The sequence below is a fragment of the Triturus cristatus genome, chromosome 2_2 (genome assembly GCF_964204655.1).
Source record: "Triturus cristatus chromosome 2_2, aTriCri1.1, whole genome shotgun sequence".
Taxonomy (NCBI): Eukaryota; Metazoa; Chordata; class Amphibia; order Caudata; family Salamandridae; genus Triturus; species Triturus cristatus.
The window spans coordinates 806,632,822-806,649,868 of NC_140582.1; the positions used below are offsets into that span (position 1 = coordinate 806,632,822).

General features: G+C 43.6%; 1 protein-coding gene across 1 annotated transcript in view; it reads right to left on the reverse strand.

Annotated features, from left to right (window-relative positions):
• The window catches only part of SPATA18 (spermatogenesis associated 18), a 168,452-nt gene that overhangs the window by 48,025 nt on the left and 103,380 nt on the right, over positions 1-17,047 (reverse strand). Inside the window, exon 6 of the mRNA XM_085642107.1 lies at positions 11,742-11,876. Coding sequence (XP_085498233.1) covers positions 11,742-11,876 — 135 coding nt within the window. The remainder of the gene's footprint in view (positions 1-11,741; positions 11,877-17,047) is intronic.

Consider the following 17,047-nt stretch of genomic DNA (forward strand, 5'->3'; position numbering starts at 1 on the left):
ATGTGGTATTTTTGAAATCACACGTAGTAAACCAGGAATATGTTGAAAAGAACGGGTCGTAGGTGGGATTTGTGTCAAAGAGCACACCCTGTGCATTAGTGAGATTAAAGGTGTTTAGACTATTAGAAACAAAACTATCATGGGACAAAATATTGTGTCAAGAATATCAAGGACAAAAACATCATGAAGGTAAGTTTCCGTAAGTAAGCAAAGCTTTACTATATATAACTCCACATCTATGTACCTTGTCGATAAATATCTTCAAGGTACGTTGAAGTGGAGTTAAGAATAACAAATCTATACTTACCTGTTTGTGCTCACCTTCCCGATATTTTGGTTGTCGTTATTTTTGACACGATATTCTGTCCACACAATATTCCTGTTACCGATATTCTGTCAGTGATTCGAGATTAAGTATGTCGGTTGGAGGGCACGGGCACTATCACTATCAAAAATTTGCAAAAGTAACAGGTGGCAAATTTAAGAGAGAAGGCATCAAACCATTGAAGACTGAAATCAGATATTCCTTTAGTTAGGAGAGGTTGTTCAGGTGGATTCATGGGTCTTTTTTGAAAAGCAGCCCTAATATGAACAACCTATGCCTATTCTTCAACAGCAGCTTCAAGTGAATCATTGAAAATAATGAGCAGTGTACTTCTGATTTTTCGGCAAAGATGGCAGCTAAATGAAATTTGCTGAAGGGAAAGGGATGTACTCTTAGGTTAGCTCCTAGGATAAAGATGTTTTCTGGAGAAAACTAAAAACACATAAGCTAGATCGGTACTATATATTTATATTAGGTAGTCTAGATGAAATATTCGTGGATGACACATCAACTAGAAAATGTAATGCACTACTATTTTAAGATCTAGGAGATGGTGTTAGCCTTCACTGGAAAGAGGAAATGCTTGATCAGAAGCAATACAGAAAGTAGGACATACAGTCTTTCAGGAAAAACATATTTGCTGGAAGAATGGTAAAATTATTCTGTTAGACATAATCAAGTTTTTTATGAATCATTCCAATGCATTTATTGATCACTATCACGTGCATTACAGATTTAATTAACTAAAGGGACTGGTGAGATTCACTCTGTAGCTATTGTCCATAATATCAAATGTGGAAAGACTGTCAGATGGGGCAATAAGCACAGTACAGCCTTTTGTACCAATGTTGACTCGACGGGATGACTAAAGTGCTGTGGGAGTTACCAAAAAGCAAGGGAAAGCAGCACCATGCAGTATTTTCCCAAATAACTGTGGATGTGTTGTTCTTGCCAAAAACACTGCCTTGCAAGGTCCAAGAAAAATACACCTCTTTCAGGTGCAAACAAAGCAAATATTACTAAGTAAAGTGCTGCACATGGAATGCCCTGCAACTCCTGACACTTTGCAAAGGCTAACTGGTAAACTTTCACATGATCTTTGCTGTTTTCAAGCATTGAAGTGATCTGGTTGATACTAATATAACCCATTTTGGTGAAGGGTTTTTACATGTAATATAAATCAAACTTGACAGAAAGAATAATTGCTTTTTCGTTAAGAAAATGTTTTGTTTCACTACATATCTAAATTCATGTTTACATTACAGTGTCCACAAAGCAGCATTTCCGTTAAGAGGAATACTATGAGCTTAGAAAATCCCAAACATTTTTTTTACTATGCAATTTTGGATATTAAATTGCTCCCCTATGAGACGCTTACATAACAGGTTTGGAATATCAGTTAATTATGCAATACTGTCCTGCAGGGCTGATTGGAAAATTGTACCTGCCAAGTGAAATAAAGGAACTGCTGACTCTCTAATTCTTACCATATCTACGTAAAGTGTGTGAAGAAATGTGATCTTGGAAAGAAGCAAATATATCATTACTCTTAAACTAGGAAAAAGATCCACGAATACCTTCTTCATATCGTCCTATATCTCTTTTAAATGATGATCACAAAATGATACAAAGAGTCTTAGCAAGCAGCGCACAAAGGGCATTAGGAAATATTATTCATCAAGATAAGTAGAGCGTAATTCGGGGGAGAGATTTAGGAACAAATATATCAACTTTTCTATCCAGTATAGGTAGCTGAGTAACTTGCCAACGTCTTCCAGACCTACTGAAAGGTGCAGAGACAGCCTTTGATAAAGTTATCTTGGACTATATTGTTCAATCTCAATCCCAAGGGAAGACTTATTATAAATGTGCATATTCTAAATTATTTTGGTTAATTAGTTACTTATGACACATTTCAATAGTTCAACAATGCAACTTACAATAGTGCGTAATGATGACTTCTATAACAATATCCAGTAGCACAATACGGAGCTTTCCCTCTTCCCACCCACAATGCCCCTGCAGTATCCCGCCACCCCGGGTTGACAAGTTTCTACCACCCATGCTCAGTAATTCCTATATTTATCCCACATGTTCCAGTTTTTCTGCCATTTTGGGGGACAGCCTCTACTCTTGTAGACCACCTTTTCGGCCTGCTGACACCAGTCCAGGTCCCGCTTCCACGCCCCCACTGTTGGCAGCTCAACTGCCCCCCACACTCTCGCTATGTTTCGTTTTGCCCGGGAAACCCCTTTCCAATATCTCTGAATCATGGGGCAAGTCCAAAGAATGTGAAAAAAGGTGCCTGCCTCCCCGCATCCCCTAGTGCATTGACTAGAGTCACATCTGCCCAGTTTTTGCTGCAATGTTCGAGCCATATAAGATCTATGCAGAATCCTAAAATGGACTAACCGAAATCTGGCACGTATAGCTATTTCCCTAGGGCTTTGTATGGCTTCCGCCCACTCATCATCTTCCAGCAATCCCACATCTGTCTCCCACGCTTCTCTTTGGGGGCTCAGCGGGTCCATAAGATTATTCATAAGCTTACGGTATATAAGCAATACGGCCTTCCCCACCATTGAGTCCACCAGCAGTCTGTCCTCTCTTCGGAGATTATTCAGGCACCTGCACTCCCACCCTCACAAGGCATTTCAGAGCATGTCTCAGCTGTAGGCAGTGGAGCCTCTCACCCTCCGCTAATTTATAATCTGACTGAAGGTTTTCCATGTGCACATTTCACCGTTTCGCCAGACATCCCCAAGTTTTTCAATGCCAATGAGGTTCAACCTACGAAAGCCTTCCAGACGTACCACCTCTGTCAATTGATCACAATCCCACAGTGGGGACTGTTCGGTCAACCTAGACTCCCACCCCAATAGCTCTGTGGCATAAATGTGCATATTAATGAACAATTTCACGTGTACAACAAGACACGTCAAGGGTGCCCTACGCCTCATTTACTTTATTAAATTTATATTGAACTATTGGTAATTAAACTGAGATCAAATAATTTAACCCCACAATTTTCACTAGGTAGCTTTAATGTGAAAGCTCAATTATACGCTGACAATTTATTTATTTTAACATCTGACAAAATGGCCTATTCTCATATTATGGGAAGGTTTCGTAGTTTTGGTAAGTTCACAAGGTACTAGATTAACAAAGAAAAAAATTAAATGATGGCCTGGAAGATTAACTATCATGAAAAAATTTGAAAGACCTTTATTATGCCACACGGAAGGTATCTAGGCATTAAGAATACCAATGAATTGGAATATTTGTTAAAAGCCGACATATATTCTGGACGGGTAGAGATTTCTTCTTCATTTAATGTTGAGTTAACTACATGAAAATGGCGATTTTGCCAAAATTATTGTTCATATTAAAACGTTTAACAGTCTATGTCCCAAATTCTTTTCTCTTGAAAATATAATTCAGGACAGATCATTTTATTTGCACTAACAAAGACCCACCAATTTCAAGAAAAATAATTTGCTGAGTGCTCCAGAGAGCTCACCTAACAAGAGCAGGCTTTCAGATGTATTACTGGAAATCTAGTTTACCTCTGATTCAGTTTCATTTGACCATTGAGTGATGTCAGGACTCAGTGAACAGGTAATAGGAGATGTTAATCGCTCCTTTTTCTCTGGATGTGCTCCTTACAAAAGTTTAACAACAAAATTGTTTGAAAAAATCAGGTGGAAACTAATTTCTGATATAGCAAATATGTGGTGGGGCATTCTGTTAGACTTGAGACTCTCTCATATTCATGCATTAACACATATCTAGTCAAACCATTTACTTCCCTCCCTCAATCCCACATGATTCCTAATAATTCAATATTACTTAGGGAATTTTGCGTCATGAAAAACATATTGGATGAACAGGTATTAAACCCTTTCAAGAACTAAAATCAAAGGTCAATTTACAGGTATCTTTTTAACATATGGTCCAAATAAACCTGCAACAGAGTAAGGAAAATAGAAACTGAATTACTGAAGTCTCTGTATTCCTTTATTCAAGCTGTTTACAATTCTGAATACTCTGAAAAAATAGCCTCTCAAATTTCGTAAAAAAATCAATAATTGAATGTTAGGAGTGCATTTAAAAATTAGATGAGTGATGCAAAATGTGGATGCTTCACAATTAACATGGGGAACTGCAATTCCATTGTGTCTTTTGACTTTTTTAACAGTATAATATTGGAGAATAGTCTTTCAAATAATCAATCACTCTTATATGACACCATCCAAAATTAATGAGATATTTAATCGAATTGGCAATCATTGTCATTGCAGCAAATTAACAATTGCTGACCACTTAAACATGTTTGTACGATGTCCAAGAATCACAAAGACATTGTATGAATTTATAAACTTGATTAAGGAGAAATTAATAGGAATAGAACAGCAGACGGATTTCCCAGTTTATGTATGGCTATTAGTAATGATAGTCACTACAGTATTTAAACTCATTATTGCTAGGAATTGAAAATCTAATAATCCACCCAATATAGTACAATGCATTATTGAGATTAAATATGTAGTTTGGAGTGAGTTAGCCCTATCACCATCAACATTTTGCAAACATCAAGTGAATGTCACTCTGGGGCATAAAATAAGGGAGATACTGGATAATTACAACATTTTTATTTATTTCGGTTTTTTTTTACATGTTGTTTTGGTCATCTGGGAAAATGGAAAACTGACTGTCGAGCTCTATTGAATCTGAGGGTGCTTGGTGACACAGGTTTATTTCCCTCCCCCCAAGGTAGTCAGAAGATCAGAAAAAAAGGTATTACATTGTGGATTCATCACTATCGGATAAAAGATGCTAAGGGAACTTTCAACCTAGTCTCCATGACAATACCAAATGAAAGGAAAATGGTAACTCCGGGTCGCAGGCACCCCTGAACTTGAAGAAGCAGCTAGGAGGAATAAAGCTTCGTCAGTTACTTTACAAAAGTGTAACTGTAAAGAGCATTTGCAGTTTTGCAGTCTGGCCTCAGACCTGGAAGTGCCAGGTGTATAACACTGGCAGACTCTGCTCACAAATCAGATCTTTATCTTTGGTATTTCCCTCCCCCAGTCCAGAAAATACAGACACTCAAATTTTTTTTTAGAGGCAGATTGTATTTTGGACCGTTTAGCCTGTGCAAGAAAGAAAACGTATATAATTCAATAAAATATGGCCTAAATAGTTTTTTTGAAAACTATTTATTTTCCACTGACATTTTAAAAAATTACCAGGAATATGTAAGAGGAATATAATACTTTTGCCGCCCAAAAACCCTTTGGAGATTTTGGATCCTTCGCTTACAATGCATTTTTTTATTTCATTTACAGGATTTATTTTAACAGAATGACCTCCACCCTTCTAACTTGAAATGTTTGGCTCACTTGCAAAGATGAAATACCCTATAGCAGTATTACAACTTTTTAGTTTGTTAAAATACTTATCATGTTACACAATATTTGTAGGAAAATATTGTGTTATTGTAGGAGGACTCAACTAAATTGTATTAGAGGTGGGACTTGCTTTAAAAATGTTTGATTGCCCCTATCATACGGTGATAACACAGAACAAACTTGGAAAAGAAGCACAGTTTATCACAAGAGGTGTATAACTCTGGGCTTATTGTCTCAGGGTGCACTATTACAGAGTTGTGATACAAACCCTTTGAATGAGGACGGTATAAGTAAGTGATTTCCTGTGTCCCCAAACAAGACACAGTAATTGTTAATGTGCCTTGCATCATAATTTCTGAACTTTGTTACATAACTATTTATGCTATTTTGGAAGAATTCTATTGGCCCTGGGTTTAAGTGCCTAAGAGTAAGCTCCACATCTCAACTAGAGACCAAGATGAAACCATTTAGTACCAGGCATGAAAGTCGAATTTCATCCATGAAAGCGGCAAGCTGAAAGGCATGGAAAAGAAAATGGTAACTTCTCTGACTGGGGTAGAAATAGGGGACCAGATGTACAACGGCATCTGTGCATCCATACAGAAGTTTGATCCATAAATTCACTAGTACAAATTCATGTTCTGTATTCACAAAATGTGATTTCACACTTGTAAAGGGAGTTATTTACATGTGATAATACACCAGTATGGTGTACAATTACACATAAGCAAATCTGCTAGAGATCAGGAATGGCCTTTACAGGATTGGGATGATCTGGAAAATGTAATGGACACTCAGACAGTTTGATCTTTGTAAGTATTCACAAACCTTTGCAATGCATTTCAGTTCCTGCATATGTTCACTGATATATGAGCTCATATAGAGTGAGTTCACCGATATATGGGCTCAGGGGTAACAGGCGCTATATGAATGCAAACCTTTCTTTCCCTCCTATCCCTCCGCTATCCTTCTCACTCCAAATAACTGACTAATATCCACCACTCAAATTACTTTCATATTTCACCATACTAATTCACCACTAATCCTTTATGGGTTTCCGGAGTAGCTTGCTACTCACACAAAAAAGCGCTTTAACACCCCATCAGGGGTAAGAAGCGCTATATAAATACAAAGTGTTTTCCTCTTCTATCCTTCTGCTATCCTTCTGAATCCAAATAACTGACTAACATATCCACCACTTAAAATTTACTTGCATGTTTCAATATACTAATTCAACACTAATCCTCCATGGGCTACTCGCCGAAAAGCGCTTTGACGTCAGGGGTAGTAAGCGCTATACAAATGCAATTACAATACAATACAATACAATATACAACGTAGAGGGCAAGCTACCGAATGGAAGGGGTGGAGGAGGCACTGTCTTCCACGGCCCAGTGCTGGTGGGGGGCATGTCACATGTAAAGGTAACCCCTGAGTCAGTCTGTTTTTCATGGTGGTGGCACTCCTGCTCCAAATAATTGATGGCTGAATAGTCATGAAAAGGCAGGCTGGCAGACCAGTGGAACTTATTTTAATTTCTAGAAGACATTTTACCACTTTTCCTACTAGGTACCTGCATGCTATTCATGGAAAGAAGATGGAAGACATGGTGTCTGCAAACCTGCCCACCTTAAACATAAGGTCGGGGCCTTCTGATGCAGCGTCCCCTGATCAGTGCTTGGTGATGTGCATTTTCTTAATGGTGGAAGCAACTATGGCAGAGCCATCTGGAAAACAACAGTCATATGCCTCTGAATAAAATGGGATGTGTGAAGTGGGTATCTGACAATGTTTGGAGAATGTAATTTTAGTGTCCACCTCCAAAAACTCCATTGCTCTTGTGAAGGTCTGGAGTAAATTTATAGGAATAGGAAGAGAAACTGATAGGGATGGTGGAGAAGGGATTTTTTCACAAGGGAGAGTATTTTACCCACAGAGAAAAAAAGACTGCGCATGTTTTGTACCTTTAATTTTATGATACGTACATAGTATTCACTGTAGTCGTTTAAATTACCATTTGAAAGTATTTTTAAAATACCATTATCAGTGGTGGCTCCTCGAGGGAGTGCTGCAGGGAGGGGTGGGGTAAGGGCAGGGTGGGGGGTAGTAAACTCCGGAATTGGGCCAAACAAAGTTGAGTAAAGAAATAAATTAACAAAACGGAATACATTGCGCGCGCTGCAACGCCAAATCGGTGATGCAGCGTGCAATGTAATTCGTTTTATTTACTTATTTCGTTACTCAACCCGGTTCGGCCCAATTCCGGAGTTACCTACCCCCCCTCCCCGCCTCACCGCCCGCAGCACTCCCTCGAGGAGCCGACACTGACCATTATGAATACGATGTACACAATACTGATGATGATAGAATGAAATATTGTACAGGGATGTAGAATACCAGGGTCTGACTTTGAAGTTGGTAGTTATATGTTGTATGTTTGTTAGTGTGAGTTTGGTTAACATTTACATAATTATGTATAAATTAGGATATTATGCCCATAACTTGGCAAATTTGTCAAAAAATGGATTGAGATGTTTATATTAAAATATAGAATAAAAGCTATATGAATTATATAGTTTGTGGTAAACTTTTAACATATTAGCTTGCATAATTAAGAGCCCGATTATGATGGCAGTTGCACCGCCGTTGGTGGAGGTCCCACCGTCATCCAGCCCACTAGATCCGACTGCCACATTAGGATGCAGGCGGTCGGAGCTCAGCTGGCTGGTGGAAGAGACCGCCACATCCGGCAGGATCAAGGATCCCGTCAGTACAGCGGTTGGACTCTTATTCCCTACAATGGGGCGGTGCCTGCACAGGCACCGCCATAAGGATTAGGATGTCCCTTTCCACCGGCCCTTTCATGGTGGTTAACCCGCCAATAAAAGGCAGGTAGACAGTGACTTTGGCGGCCCCTAAGAGGACCCCCTTTCCCCCCCGGCCCTCCGCTATGGGCCCTGGGGGGAACCTATGGTGACCTCCTAAACATCCCTGAACCATGTGGCAAGCATCACATGGTGCCTGATACATCGTGCAGGGATGGTTAAAATGTGTATATTTTATACTGTGGTGTGTGCTGCAGCCCGCAGCATACGCCGCAATGCAAAGTATACACATTGCGACCGCCTTGAAGACGGTCGCATCGTAATGCGGGCAGCGGGACCGCCAACTTCTAGTCGGATGGTCCTGCTTCCACCACAGTGCCGGATGAACGAAAGTAATCGGGCCCCAAGTTAGGGAACTAATGAAGTGAGGAGCTTACTTTGTTTGTTTGTTAGCCCTACATTTTCTTTTATAAATGTGACTTGGATTTCTACAAGACTAAGCACTGTTGAAAAGCTGCATGCTAATGCTCATGGGTCACCAGCTGTTATATAATGAAACATTAGATAAAAAGACACTGTGTCCAAATTCAAAAGGTTTTCGCTTTGCAAATGTAAAATCCTAATCTTGATTGATTTACAGAATTAGGAAAGGTGGAATTTTACGTTAAGAAAATGTAGTTATAAATGCGAGCATTCTGCCATTACGATAGGTTATGGGTATTTTTTGTAGGGAACATCAGGTAAAGTATAGTCAGTATTTTCATATTTCTAGTAGACAGATTTCAATCATAGAAAAAAAGACATATTTTGTTCTTGGGATACCGGTGAAGGGGTCTTTGTAGGGGAAAAATATTTTCCATGAAGAGGAAACAAGTAGCATATTCAAATAAACATTCTAGTCACATTTTAGCATTTAAAATGTTCCATTCAGTGAAAAGTCTCCATATGAAATTTCTATCTGTTGGAGTAGTCCCAGCAGACTACGATTATTATATTTCTAGGAGTACATCAGGGATCTTGTGTGAATGCCCTAAAAGACCGAGACCCGATCTAGGTCGGTATCCCAATGCAGGAAACGCAACAAGTGTGATTAAATCGAATTTGGATTTTGCCGTAACACCACCCATAAGACCCTAAACAGGGGGTGTCCACAACCTTCTCTTGTGAAGTAATTGTGGCAAGCGCCACCTTAATATCAGTCTAGACTAAGGGAGGTCGCTCCAATTCTGTGAACAATTATCAGACTGTGTTCAATTATTGATCTAGGGTCTTCAGTCCACATATGAACATTTCGTCCTGAAGATGGTCTTTATAGATGATAACATGAAACAAGACCGAAACGTCGACAATTTCACCCATTTTCATGTATAACGTAACTCTCTGGAAATGTTCATTGACTATCTAATGATGTTCTCCTTATTGAAAATGTTTAAAATGGGTTACAACAAGAATGTTTATGAGAAATTAGTTGCTGTATAAACAATCTATCTCAGTCACTTTTGTGTTTATGTGATTTTCATTGTGTACCCTTATTTATAAACAGATTTTTCTACATAAATTTGCAGTTAAAAAAAAAAACACTTGTTTTCCTTTGTTGATACAGTCGTTCTGAATGAATATCATTGATTTTGTTAATTTGTTTCTTTGAATTCACTAATTAGGGCTTCACAAATATAGGTCTTTGAATCAACAAGATTTTTTGTAAAAAAATCCCTTGTAGGCACGTTTACTTTATTCTGCCCTTCTGTGCCAAGAAGTTATTCTATAACAGCAGATTGAGGTCTTTGCATTGTGGTCTTTGATTGCCATAGACCACTCTAATAGATATTCAGTGGATGGCATGAAAGAGGGCACACCCACACCAATGGTCCTGTGGATCGACTTTTAGAAATAATTTTAAGAACTGGAAATATCCATTACAATGCAGGCATTACAACGCAATGCCTTTACAACGCGGTCAAAACAACACAGGATCCATTACAACGCACATCCCTCACAGACCAGCACCTTCCCTGCGGTAAGCACCCAGTGGTGAAAGAATAGTAATTTTGTAATGGAATATGCGTTGTAATGGCTTGCGTTGTAATGGCATGCATTGTAATGAAAGCTGCGCTGTATGGACCACGTTGAGAAGGTATGCGTTGTAATAGTTTTCGTTGCAATGTCATCCATTTGGCTACATCTGATCAGGTGTTCTGAGAGTCAAACTGCATTATTGCAATGCTATCCATGCCGCTTTGTGTATTGGCTGACTGCACATGTAAAGATGATCAGAGCAAGGCTGCACAGATTGGTACAAATGCACCATTTAGATCCCATATCACTCCAGAGATAAAACAGAAGATTGGTTTGCCTATTGAGGGCCCAAAAAACATTTTTAAAATCTTATCCATCACTTAATGAGCTCTACATGGGTTTTCACTCCCAGGCTAGTGCTTTGAGTCCCATAAAGAAGAGCTTTAATTCTAACTAAATTTCAGAGAGGAAGTGGAAGGACTTTCTTCTTGTGATTAGCTAAGTAATGTAGCTGGCGTCCAGAGGTAGTGAAGAAAACACATAGAAATGTGTGCTTCGATGCTTGTTAAGACTCCTCTCTTTTACAATTCTCTTTTCCAGTTCTTAGTTTTCCGTTCAGTGCTTGGATGCCTGAAGGTCTTTTGCAAACTGAACTGAGTGGAACAGAAACCATCCTTCAGGGAAGTCAAAAAAGAAAGACGACCCCTTTACCTGAGCTGATCTACTTAAGGAGACAAAGGTGAGTTGCCAGAAAGAAAAAGGAAAAATACCTGTGACATATTCTGACACCGGGACAGGTGGTTCTGTAGAGCCAGCATGCAATGCAGCTATGAGTACACTGCAGGTGCCCCACGGCATCAAAAGGCAATGATTCTGTTTTCCATTTCTAAACAGAAGGACTAAATATCTCAAGAAGAAAGCATAAAGGAGCACACAAAAAGACAGCCAAGATTCCTTTTAGACAGAAGGATCAACAATCAGGATGAAGAAATTAATTGCCAGCTGTCATTCCGACTATGCTCGGTAAATTCTTAAACTGAAGATCAACAGTGCAGTGTGACAAAGTTAAAGATACTAACATTTGTAAAAGTTAAATATATTCTTTCGATTCATTATTCGGAGACAGACTTTTTTTAGTTGACATGTTTAAAGTGGATCACTCACTTCCCCTGTAGAATAGACTTCTCAGAAGACAAGATTGCAATCTCATCCTTTAAATGACGGAGTTGTCGCTCATTCTCTTCCAAAGCATCCTGTTTCCTATGGAGTTCATCAATATGGTCTTGGGCAGCTCTCAGCCTGAATAGGACAGAAAAGGGGGATAAGAATAAATTATCAACTAAGTTTGTATTCATAGACACAATGAAAAGGTGACTTTAGCAGGACCTGACTGCTTACATTGACATTTAGCAGTACCTGACTGCTTACATTGCTTATGTCAGTACATTATGTATTCATCTTTGCAAAAGATTTCTACTCTAAGTTAGTCACTACTTTCTCAATTATACTTTGCCAGTAACAAAATTACAACAAAGTGATGTACATTCAACCATTATTATCAATATAGAGCCTGCATAAATTTTCCTACCGACTTCTGGTTGCACAGCTGCTAACGCTGAAATGATAAAGCGGCTCAGAATTCAATTGATCACTATTGTATCAATGGGCTGTTTGGTGGTTGTACAAGCAAAATTGTGTAAATTAGTAAGGTTTTTGGTTCAGGCTTGACAGTGCAGCTGTCTGCATGTCCTATTATTATCAATTCCTTAACATATATATATGGTTTTTCCGCTCCGCCCAGAGGAATATTTCTCTCTCACCACATTTTATTGGATGTTTGGTCTATTAGACCACCTCCTAGTTAGTGCCTGCATTGCAATTAGTGAGGTAGTATTTTACACCTCAAAAGTATACTCCATCTTGAAATCTTGTAGATGTATTTTATATAGAAATTAAACATTTTTGTTTGTTTTTATTCACTACAGCATGTTTTAAAATATTGTATTCAGGACTCACAATGTGCGTCTGACAATTTGACTTTGCAAGTGCCTTTTTGTTATATGGACAGCTTTGTCTGGAGAAGGCAACCAAGGTCACATACTCATGCAATATAAGCCACTATAAAGGTTCATAATGATGCCCATGATGATTTGATGACAGTGTAATAATCTTTAGAGACAAAAACACAAAAACAAGCAGTCTGTGATTTATTCAGAGAAAACTTCCAAGTACTGCTGGATTTCTTCTTGGCAAACGAGAACCTGTCACTTTGCTGGCACAGATAGACTACCTCAACCATATCAACGATGGGGTTCAATCACTGATGCATAAAAAAACATGGGTTGCAGCTCAGATTACATCTCTGTCTGGAATTATTGAAATACTACCATAATCGAGTATCAGAACTGCTGTCACTATTATATTTAAAGTTGATTAATAGTCCGGAATGGTCAATTGTGGGGTTATGCACGTCTGAGATAGCAGAATGCACCAGGCACCCCAACGTCAAAATAAAAGTAAATAGACTACTTCAGAAGTATGGCACTATACAGGTTTGGCATGGTGTGAATGCACAAAGTTAGATTAACTTCAGAGATGATAAAGTGTTAGGTATTCATTCATTCATTCATTCATTGAATGAAGAGCACAAATATGTGGAAGTAAATATGTCAAAATGGTTTCACATGGCCAATATCCCGTCAGATGTATTAGAAGAACATGAGCCCCATTTGTGATGGAGCATCTGTCCACCAAACTCTGAATAAGGCCAATACTCCTGACCTGTAGCAGTGCTGTCTTCTACTAAAATGTGATTAGGTTTATCCTTCAAACTGGTTTGATGTGGGAAACCAAATGAACAAGGGCCGCAAACACTCAGAGTATATTTCTCCATGGAAACTGCAACTGTGAACTATCCTTCTGAAAAATAGCATCTAAAAATTTGTAATGGGTGCTGCTGGTCGGAGGCTTTTCGACCGACAACCCGCTTTGAATTCTGACCTCCGAATAACAATGTAGTCAGTCGGAATTGAAACCGGATGGTCATTCTGGCTGGAAGGAGCCCGTCGAACAGTAAGGAGGCCCCAACATATTCCCTGATGACAGCACTATTAATAACAAACATCTTGAAGCATTGCATTTTGCGATTGATATTCATATTGAAAATAGTTTAAATGGCTTGCAGCCGAGCAAGATGGCCGCAGCCTAGTTGGGCTCCGAGGGTGAGATCGACTCCCCTGACATCCGTGCACCATCCATGAAGTGATCCGGCTCCAGGGTCCTTGTACCAACGGCGGAAACGAAGCGACGCCGATTGATCCGATCCCGAAGTTTCCCGGGCACCCAGGGCGCGAACAGCGAGGTCTGGAGATCCGCGGCCTACACCAGCACTGAAAGCCGGGGCCTCGAGTGACGGAGGTGCCCCGGACGGAGCGCGGCCGTCTCTGGGGCGGAGGCGGAGTGTTTGCGGCCCCGGGCGGACCGTTGCCTGAGCGGAGGGGCGAGGCCTGAGCGATACCGCAGCGGGTGGCCCTGCGGGGGCGGAACAATCGGGCCCAGAGATCCTGGTCGGCCCCTGCTGCGAGGAAAGGCTGGCAGAGTGGAGCCGAGGCGCTGCCCATCTTGGCTGCCTGCATCGCAAATCTGGGCGCCGCTGCCTGGCGCCGGTGAGGCCCCCCGGGGCGCCTGTTACTTACTGTGCCCGGAGGGGAGGACTCAGGGCTGTCCTAATACCACAGGCGGAGACGACGCGACGCCGGCTGATCCGATCCCGGAGTTTCCCGGACACCCAGAGCGTGCACAGCGAGGTCCGGTGAGTTGCGGCCTGCATCGGCGCTGAAAGCCGGGGCCTTGAGTGACTGAGGTGCCCCAGACGGAGAGCGGCCGTCTCTGAGGCGGAGGCGGGGTGTTTGCGGCCCCTGACTAACCGTTGCCTGAGTGGAGGGGCGAGGCCTGAGCGACACCGCAGCGAGTGGCCCTGCGGGGGTGGAATAATCGGGCCCAGAGATCCTGGTCGGCCCCCGGCTGCGAGGTCCGGCGCGTATAGCGGAGCGGAGGGGCTGCTCGTCTTGGCTGCCTGCAGCGCGACCCCTGGCACTGCTGCCTGGCACCTGTGGGGTCCCCCGGGGCGCCTACTACTTATTGTGACCGGAGGGGAGGACTGAGGGCTGTGCGCCCGCCTGGTACCGGATTTCGCTGAGACCTGGACGCTTCGCCGTGCTGACCCCAGGCGAGCGGCTGGCAGTGGTGGGCGGCTCCTGGGCTGCCTGAGTTGGACGTTGCCCGGTCGGAGAGGCCCATTTCACCGGCTCGCCAGTGGTGAGCGGGAGGGAGAGTCGGGCGGCGCCGCCTGCTGTGACCATGAGCGGGAAGGGGCCCAAAGGGAATCCGCAGGGCAAACTCGACAAATTCGCTTACACCAAGGACTCCTCCGCATTGCCTGACCGTGGCGGGCGCACCGAGAAGATGGCGGCGGACAAGGAGACGCCTAAAGTAACGCTGGAAGACATTATGGCTGCCTTGACACAAGTACAGACGACGGTGGGGTCAATCTCCGCGGACGTGTCTCTTCTCCGAGCGGACTTCCAGAAAATGTCCGCCAGAGTTGCGGATGTTGAGCAGGTGACGGAGACCCTGGCAAAAGACTCGAGCTATCTCCTACAAAAGGTGTCCCAGCTGGAGACGGACAACAAGCGCATGGCGGCCAGGCTGGACGATCAAGAGGGGCGCTCTCGCCGCAACAACGTGCGCATCACAGGGATCCCCGAAAGCGAAGGGCACCCAACCATGGACCTCTACATTGAAGACTTGATCAAGTCCAAGTTGCAGCCCAGGGGCCTGTCAACCTTTTTCTCGGTGGAACGCGCCCATAGGGTGCCCGGCGGCCGACCGCGAGTGGGTGCGCCCCCGCGGCCTGTCCTGGCCCGCCTGTTCAATTTCCGCGACAGGGATGCAATTCTTCAGGCGGCGCGGGTGGCGCCGCCTATCCGTCTCCAGAACTCCACGGTGTCCTTCTTCCCGGACTATACGGCGGCGGTGGCGGCGCAGCGCCGAAGCTTCCTGGAGGTCAAAAAGAAACTGAGGGCCCGAGAACTTCCCTACGCTATGCTCTTCCCGGCGCGACTCCGCGTGGTGGCGGATGGCAAAACTGTATTTTTCAACACACCGGAGGAGGCTCACGACTGGCTGGAGGGATGGCGCCCAGCTACGGGGGGTGGACGTTCGGCCCGCAGGACGAGGCGCCTGGGGAGTGAGGAGGACTCTGAGGGCCGTGACCGGCGCGCGGAGGAGACTGAGGGGGAGCCCACCGGCTGATGCCGTGGCAGCGGCGTGAAGCCGGAGACTAATATCTGGTGCCCACCGATGCTGGACTGGCCTACGTCCTATTGCCCGAGGGTGTGAACGATGGGACCTGGGGACAGGGGATGTTTTGGTCTTCCTCGGACCCCACGCTCCTTACAGCGCAAGTACTGGTTGGGGTTCTGGGAATGGAGCACTCTGCTGAGTTGGGGTGGCGGGCAGTTCTGAGTCCGTGTGGCAGGGAGGCAGGGAGGGGGGGGGGGAGTGGGGAATGTTTTACGGTTTTGTTGTTATGTTGGGGTTCTGTAGGACACGGGCCTTTGACCTAAACCCAGCGCGCTTTCACTGCATGCCACATGCATCACGCCACGCTATCCGCACCATGCTCCGTCACTTTGCCCAGCCACCGTAATGTCCGAAGTGCAGCATGACCCATCCCCTGACAACGCTCTGACTCCGGCGCCACCCCTCTCTTTACTCACATGGAATGTACGGGGCTTGGGAGATAAAATTAAGCGGGGCCTGGTCTTGCATAGTCTCAAAAGATGCTCCCCGACAGTGGCCCTGCTCCAGGAGACCCACCTCACTGGCTCCACAACTAAAGCGCTTGACAGATGGGGGTATAAGATGGTGGCACACTCTGAATTCACCTCTGGGTCCCGGGGGGGTTGGTATCCTGCTGCGGCGTCGGTCCCCCTTGATCGTGCTCAGTGTACACACGGACGGGGCTGGGCGCTTCGCCGCAGCGCACACACAGTGGGAGGGCCGGCCCCTCAACATAGTGTCTGTCTATATCCCACCCGGACTGCACGCTTCGGCGCTCCCGGCACTCAGTGAGTTCCTGCTCGCACTACCGGAGGGGGAGGTGTTATTGGGTGGCGACTTTAATGCTGTAATGAACGATCTCACTGACCGGTCTCCGCCTAGGGGGAAGAGTGGGGGAGTGTCCCGCCTTGCGGGCTTCGCGACGGCGATCGGATTAACGGACATATGGCGGCTTCATCATCCGACGGCACAGCATTACACGTATCACTCCGGGGTGCATGACAGTCTCACCCGCATTGATTACTTTCTAGGTTCCCCCGGTTGTCTCCAGAATGTTGACAGTATAGACATTCGACCCAGAGGCATCTCTGATCACTCCCCGATCCTCTTGCAATACACTAGTTACC